Genomic DNA, 8,528 nt, shown 5'->3' on the forward strand with positions numbered 1-8,528 from the left:
TGTTTAGGTTTTCGTTAATGGAATTATAAGTGTATAATTTTATTTGACAGCACCAAAAAAAAAAATTGAGAGGCTTTTGTGCCTACTATGCTTCTCTTTGCTCTCCAATTCTCCTCTTCTTTCTTTGCAAGGCTGCCTACAACTTTAAGCTGATCTACTACTCAGCGACCAATTGAACAAAATAGCCAACATTAACTACATAGACATTCTTGTCACCCAAAAACACACAATGAATGTCCATTTAGCTAGAAAGCATGAGAACAGCAAGATTTCTATAAAATGCACAAGAAAAAGACACACATGAGAGATAATTTCATCACCAGAAGCTAATTATGGTTTCCACAGGTGTAGTGTATTATCAGGGACTAAGTACCAGCAAAAGATAAACTTATGAAAAGGATTATATATATCTTACATAGTGTATTATCAGCAGAAGATAAACTTATGAAAAAGATTATATATATCTTACCTTGGAAATTTCAGTACCAATTATGTCTGGTCTTGTGGACAGGGACTGACCAACTGCATCAGCAAGCAAAGTTATGAGATTAGAATATTGGTAAAGTTGTGACTGCAGGGGAGAAGTGAATATCCAGCATATTTTTTGAATTTCAAAAGCAATATGAGATTGAATGACCTCGTAAGGAGGGAGAAAAGCATGATTAGCAAAAAGAAAAGCGTGAAATGTTTGAAATTCATATTACAATAAAATTAGACTCCTAACCTTTGATAAAAGTGGGACCCAGGCTTAGCATTGCTTCTTTTAAGACCAGACCAAAATCATACTGTGAGATGTTTCCATTTATATCCTTATCTGAACTTGTTCTTAGAAACTTTTTGATCCCGGAGGTCCGAATTTTGATTGTGGCAGAAGCAAAGGCTGAAAACACCTTCCAGTATGCAACGTTGTAAGCCCAATAAGAATATAGTTCAAAATATTACCTAAATTAGCACTTGATCACAATAGAGCCTAGAGAACGATAACATAGACCCTACAAGGATATCTTCAATAATAACCTATATAGCAGCTTGTTCATGACATGATGATGCAAACAAGGAAGACTAGACGTAGGAATTATTTTTATTTTGGCAAAAGACCCATTTTGTCCCTTTAATTAATGCCTAATAGTCATTTTAGGTCTTGAAAAAAATTTGTATCCAAATAGGCTCCTCAAATCTTAAAATGGACCAAATTAGCCCAAATTTACTTAAATTTAGTCCAAATTAAACCAATTAGCAGCTGTGTGAGCACATGACCTAAATGGACATTAAAGTTTAGTGTTTTCTTCAACATCTCTCATTTTCTTTGTCACTTTAATTCTGAGAAAACCTCTTCCATGTAATGGAATAACAGATTTCAATACAAAACACATGCAATGGAGAGCATATTTCGAATACTCTATATTTCTACCTAAATTTTTTCAAGCCTCTTTTATGCTATATGAACACTCAATTCTATCATCTCTCTATTCTTACAAATTCAATCCACAAAATAAAATTTTCATGCTCAACCAAAATCGGAAGTCAAACCATAGGAGTCAAACAAATAGTACGCAAAATTTCAACAACAAATTCATTGAGAAACAAATATAACGAAAAAAAAAAAGATATCAGCAAATTGAGAGAAATTGGGAGCAAATTAGCGATGCATACAGAGAAATTGAGAGTAATTCAAAGCAATCCACTCTATGCCAATCAAATAGTTTTCTCATTTCACAACAAATTCAAAAAGAAAAAAAAGTTCACCCATAGGCATTCAAATAGAGAGCAAACCAATCGAAAACATAGTATCATGAGGCCCAGTTGCTCCGTGTGCAACTGATTCTTGAGCAATTGAGGGAGGCATGAAGGTGTGGTGACAATGGAGTCACAATTGGAAGAGAGAAGGGAGAAGGCAAAGAGAGGCACAATGAAATCAGGGTTTTCAAATTCAAAGCAAGAAAAAAAAATCCCCAAATTGTTCACCCATAGGCATTTAGAGGGAGAGAGTAGCTAGTCAACAATGTAATATCATAATATAAATAAGAAAGCATTGTTGGATATAAATTGAACACACCAGTGTCTAGAAAGATTAACTAGCAAAAAGAAAACCTTGAGCTTATGCCCAGTTATATTATTCAAAATGAGAGAAGAAATGGAAATATTATAATAGGGAAAAGAACCAATATGATTAGGGCATAATTTCAATTTATCCTCCCTTTTCTAAGAACTAGTAACATGGTTCTTGAGATATAAATGCACTTACCTTTACATCTTCCCTTTAAATAGATGTTAGTAATACATCAAGTCAAAATGGACCATTCAGGTCACATGCCATGACGTGTTCAACAATGTAATATCATAATATAAATAAGAAAGCATTGTTGGATATAAATTGAACACACCGGTGTCTAGAAAGATTAACTAGCAAAAAGAAAACCTTGAGCTTATGCCCAGTTATATTATTCAAAATGAGAGAAGAAATGGAAATATTATAATAGGGAAAAGAACCAATATGATTAGGGCATAATTTCAATTTATCCTCCCTTTTCTAAGAACTGGTAACATGGTTCTTGAGATATAAATGCACTTACCTTTACATCTTCCCTTTAAATAGATGTTAGCAATACATCAAGTCAAAATGGACCATTCAGGTCACATGCCATGATGTGTTCAACTTTTAAATTTAATGAGTTATAAAACAAGCTATGAGATTAGGGTAATAATTATAGTTTTGTTGAGATTTAACACACCTGGTCCTATATAGTAAGAATCATGGCAGGAAAATGTTAGGGTTAAAGAACCCTAACAGAGAATTATAAGAGAAGTAGGGAAAATTTAGAGAAGAGAGAGAGAGAGAGAGAGAGAGAACAGAGAAATAGTTGAGAGAGAATTGAGAAGTATTATTTCTTTGATAATTCTTGAATGAATTACAAGATTGGCTTGTTTGAGAATTTATATCTCAACTCAATAACTACTTCCTCTAAAGTCAAACATAGCAGTTACCAATTCTGTTACAGAATCAGCTATACACTGTAGCTTTCTTTCCCGCTAATATTCCCCTTCCTATTACTATTATACTTTCTTCTATAATATGTAATAGCCCCATGCAATTCATCCAACAAATCATCAATAATAGAGATTGGAAACTTATCCTTGACTGTCAAGTCATTGAGTCTCCTATAATCAACACAAAACCTCCATGTCCTATCTTTCTTCTTCACTAAAAGAACAAGAGAATAATAGAGGCTAGTGCTAGGTTGAATGATGGAAGAGGAGAGCATATCTTTTACCAATGCTTCAATCTCTGTCTTCTAGTAATGGAGGTATTTGTAAGGCCTAATATTAACAGGCTGAGCATCATGCTGTAGAAGAATAGCATGATTGTGACTTCTAAAAGGTGGTAACCCTTGAGGCTCTTCAAAAATGCTGCTATATTTCAGGAGTAATTGTTGCAGTCTCTCATCACACCCAAAATTGGAAGTAGCTGATAGCAAGGAGTGGTCAGAATGCATAACACAGAACAAAGGAGTCTGAAAATCCTTACCATCTTTCCTCAATATATTAGCAAAATACCAACGCCCAAACTGCAGGTTACCTTCTCCAATGCCATGCAAAACTACTGATTTTCCTTCCACAGTAATAGTAATTGTTGATGCCTCAAAGTCAAACAGTACTAGATTATGCTTCTTTAACCAATCCACTCCTAATATCAGATCAAAACCCCCTGAATCCAGAATCTTCAAATCAAAATTAAACTCATTATTGTCCATTTTCCATTTAAATTGCTGACACTGTAAATCACACCCTAACTTCCTCCCATCTGCCACTGTAATAGCAGTGTATTGTGTTGAAATCAACTCCAATTTCAATTCTTTAGCTATTCTTTTATCAAGAAAACTGGTGGTACTACCATTGTCAATTAATATCACCAATTGTCTGTTCTTATGAAGCCCCAACATCCTTATTGTATAAATGCCATGACTACCTTCCAGTGCATGAACTGACAGAGTATTGTCTTCCATATTTCCCCTTTCCTCCATCTCCATTCCAGCTTCAAACCACTCCTCTTCACCTCCATCATCATCCTTCTCCTCGGCACAAATTACATTTAATGATTTCTGCTTACATTGGTGCACTGGAAAATACTTGTCCCCACATCTGTAACATGGTTTAGGCTGATTCTTAACAAGGTTTGAAGAAGAATTTGTTGGTTTATATACTGAAGATGAAGTAGAAACAGGCAGTGGATTGGGTGAATTGGTATTGGATTGAGTTTTAATTGTTGTAAGACTGGTTCTGTCAAAATTTGGTGGTCTTGGAGGGTTTTGATAGGTCTGATATGGCTTGACATATTGGTTTGGGTAATTAGATTGATATGGAATTGAAGGGACAGTAGATTCGCTTCTAAAAGGTTTGGAAAAATTACCGGCATTCTTAGGTTTTTTACTGACTTCCAACACTTGTTCTTGAAGCCTAGCTACTTCTATAGCCTGAGATAAGGAAACAGGCTTCATCATTCTAACAACCAACCTAATTTCATCCTTTAAACCCCCCATAAAAGCAGACAGAAAATAGGATTCCCCTAATTCAGGCATTAATCTCTCCATTCTGATTCTCAATTCCTCAAATTCATCTTGATATTCTTCTAAAGATCCCTCCTGCCTCAGTTTCATAAAACCCTCTACTAAATCCTCTAGCCCTTCATCGCCAAATCTACTGCAAATTCCCTTCTCAAATTCTTCCCAAAAATGTAATCCACCCCTATTCCAATTATGGAACCATGCATCAGCCCTATCCACCAAAAACAAGCTCGCTATTGGTACCTTTTGATCAATAGGAACCTTTATAGATCTCAAAATATTTTTCACACCTTCTCAACCAAACCCTAAGTTCTTTCCCATCAAAAGTAACCAACTCTATCTTGGACAAAATCTGTGGCATACCTTCCATAAAAGAAAATTTTCTAAGGTTGTTATTAAGGTTACCTATATTCTATAAATTCTGGATCCTTGTAGGGTTAGGTAATAAACCCATGCCATTTCCCAAAACTAACTGAGATCCAACATTTTCATATCTACTTCCACCTTCCCCAGAATTACAAACTTCCTTACTCCTTCCAGCACTCATGTAGGCTCGCAATTCTTTCAAGATGACATTTTGACACTCGGTTTTCTTCATCATATCTTCTTTAAATTCCTTCAAATCTCCAGCAGTTCTTGAAGCCACTTCTTGCAGATTCCGAGAAACTTCTTGCAAATTCCTCACTTGTTCTTCTAGCTCAGCAATCTTCACCATTTCAGGACTCACCGCAACTGATCCGGTCATATTTCCGACTTCCAGGAACCAATTACCCACTGATTCTTGGATCTGATTGCTCTGATACCAAATGTTAGGGTTAAGGAACCCTAACAGAGAATTATAAGAGAAGTAGGGAAAATTTAGAGAAGAGAGAGAGAGAGAGAGAGAGAGAACAGAGAAATAGTTGAGAGATAATTGAGAAGTATTATTTCTTTGATAATTCTTGAATGAATTACAAGATTGGCTTGTTTGAGAATTTATATCTCAACTCAGTAACTACTTCCTCCAAAGTCAAACATAGCAGTTACCAATTCTGTTACAGAATCAGTTATACACTCTAGCTTTCTTTCTCGCCAATATTCCCCTTCCTATTACTATTATACTTTCTTCTATAATATGTAACAAAAAAATGCTATTGTCTGAAAATGAGATGATGAAATTGAATTTATGCCCTAACTTCTAAAAGTGTTTTTTTTTTCTCCAGAAAGGCAGATGAATTGCAAAATAGTAAAGACAACCTCAGAAAACACCATGTTCTCACATAAGGATTTACAGGACAAAATAGTAAAGAATGAATTCCTTTGAATTGAAAAAGTAGTTTGCAGGAGAAATAGCAGTTCAGGCATCACCATGGAATGCATTTCTTTTATAAGTTCCATAAAAGGAAATTCAATGAAGGATATCTCATCATTTTATCAAGAAAAATGGCAAAATCATATGTGATGGTATTTATAACATGGAAATTTTGCACTTCATATGGTAGTTACTTATTTAGGTATACCTCAAGAAGTCGAAGGGCCACTACATGAGGCCTGCAACTGAAATAGTCAGTAACATCTTGGGGATTGTAGACTTCAGGAAGCGGCTTGGACCAAATCTTAGATACATAGTAGAAATAACTAGCATATGCTTCCAAAGCTTTGAGATCAGCCATGAATAAATCTACTCCAGAAAGTCCTGTGGAAGACGTCACATCCTAATATCAGTAGAAATTAATGAAACCATAGTTCTCTGGTCCATATGGTGCACACAAGCAAATGATGCATACAAGAATGCATTTTGTCTCCGTATATTTGTGTGTGTGTGTTTGTGTGTGCATGAGATAGAGAGTTAGAGTCCTCTCAGCCATGTCGGGTTTAGCTCTCCAGAAAGATTTTTTTTCGCTATTTCAATCTCACATTAAAATTAGCATATACTTAAAGACATGTCATTGACCATCCACCAATTGCAGCACTCATACTTTTGAAGGCTGGGACCACCCGTGTTAACTGTGAAGAACAAAACACAGAACTTGAAACTTGTGCAAGAAGAAACCTAGATGTTTTCAGTTCCATAGAGTCCAGTACAGATCTTATATTGCCCTATGATAACGAAGAAATTCCTCAAGTTTATTTCAAACAAGATTTAAACACAACCTAAAGTCTGGAAAAGTTACGACCTTAAGAAAAACTACAAAAAATTCATTAATTGAATCCAAAATGCAAGGGCATTGTCATGCCTGATAACCTACTGATGAATTTCACAAGCAGTTAAAGTTATGGTATGGGATTAATTAAATGAAAGATTATTATACCCAAATTTTATGGTCAACTAACTGAACCAATTTTAAAACCAAGCAAACAACATAATCTCTCTTCTGGTCAATCACTAACTTCTATAGAGAATGCTACAGAAAGTCAGAAGGGTTTTGTCTTTATAAATTAATTACAATGTTAGATGTTGGTTAGTGTAACCAACTAGAAACCCATTTTGTCTTTCCAGGTAAAATGCAAAGTCCTTGTTGAAGAAGGACAAGGCACTAGCATCCTCTAGAATCATCATACACTCATCCAGCCAACAATTAGGTAAAATTACACCAAAAAGATACCGCATGCTCTCTGCCATTCAACAAATTTCCTCATCTTATACCCAGATACCCCATTTTGCAAACACTAAACCCATCATGGTCAACATATAGAGCCAACTCCTCATTCCATCACCAGTATTTAATTTCTCCCAGCAACATGCTCTCTCAACTATAATTCAAGTTCATTCAATGGCAACATAAATCCCACAACTGAACTCTATAACACATCCAGTACCACATTTCAGGAATAATGTCTTGTTTAGATTTGCTTTAACATAAAGTAATGCTTTTCAAACCGAAATGCTGTATTAGCAATTACAAAGTTACACTGATTAGTCCATCAAACTAACCTAGCCTTAATAAAATTTCAAAAACCAAGCATCCAACATGAAATAATATGAAATTATATTCAAAAAAAAATTCCTCTCTTACATCCAAATTAGAAATTAATTAGCAATTGCATAATTAAATTAGCCTTGAAAACAGTCAATACACACAAATTACAAATCCACATACATCAGCAAGCACACAAACACATTTGAGCTTAACCTGGATATGAAGGTTGAGGCCAAGACTGAGGCTCCAGCGGAGGAGCTTGAGGATCCTCAAGATTCTTTAGCCAAAAAACATCATCTAATGTCTTAAAAACCTGCGGAATCCGGAATGTTTCATTTGCCCAACCAATTCCTCTACCGATTCCCTCCTTCAAGAACTCAAAATCCTTCCGGACCGCATCTCCAAAGTGACTGAAATTCCCTATAACCCGCACTTCTTGACGAATCCCCTTACTCGTCGCCGTTTTGGACTTCCGAGACTCGCGCAGATAGCAAGTAACCGTCGCCGGAGACGACGCGAAAGCAGCTACAGCAGCCATTCCGTTTTAAAATCTTAATTTATTTAGCCTAATTGTTGTGATTAAATTGAGAATAGGAGAAGAAAGGAAATAAGAGGCAGACATTAGAAGAGTGTTTGAAGAAGTGGACTGTTGTCGTACTCGTTTTTGCGCTTAGTAGCTGCGGACCTGTGGTGGGTGGAGAGCCACGGCAGTGGAGTGTGGCAATCGGGTGAAGTCGTGCTTGAGTGGAGTTGGATACGTGTCAGATGTTGATTAGATTTTATTGCATCGGAATTGGTAAGTAAAAGTAGACCGTTGCGTCCCGCGGACTATATCCTATTTGAGCTTCATCTGACTAGGAACGGAGATGTGAATAATAAACTATTTCACTATTAATCATATTTTAATAACTTTTCTAATAATAATTATTGATAAAATAAAATTTACTTTATAAAAAATAAAATTATTTTGAAAATAAATAATTAAAATATTATAAACCCAACAATCGTTAAAGGGGAATAAACGCAACCATCGGTTATATTGGTCAGTCCCTAACGATCTTTGCCC

At 35.5% G+C, this 8,528-nt stretch overlaps 1 protein-coding gene across 3 annotated transcripts in view; it reads right to left on the minus strand.

Annotated features, from left to right (window-relative positions):
- Nucleotides 1-8,229, minus strand: part of LOC110659826 (uncharacterized) — a 29,877-nt gene extending 21,648 nt beyond the window's left edge. The window contains exons 1-4 of one of the 3 annotated variants that reach the window (XM_021817869.2): nucleotides 7,676-8,195; nucleotides 6,062-6,237; nucleotides 725-890; nucleotides 470-522 (exon numbers count right to left, since the gene is read on the minus strand). In XM_021817869.2, coding sequence (XP_021673561.2) covers nucleotides 470-522; nucleotides 725-890; nucleotides 6,062-6,237; nucleotides 7,676-8,000 — 720 coding nt within the window. In that variant the 5' untranslated portion in view covers nucleotides 8,001-8,195. Of the gene's footprint in view, nucleotides 1-469; nucleotides 523-724; nucleotides 891-6,061; nucleotides 6,238-7,675 lie in introns of all 3 variants that reach the window. The other 2 variants (XM_058151645.1, XM_021817870.2) reach the window with 2 other exon arrangements.
- Between the last annotated feature and the right edge of the window lie 299 nt (nucleotides 8,230-8,528).

Source organism: Hevea brasiliensis, chromosome 8 (assembly GCF_030052815.1).
Source record: "Hevea brasiliensis isolate MT/VB/25A 57/8 chromosome 8, ASM3005281v1, whole genome shotgun sequence".
Lineage (NCBI taxonomy): Eukaryota > Viridiplantae > Streptophyta > Magnoliopsida > Malpighiales > Euphorbiaceae > Hevea > Hevea brasiliensis.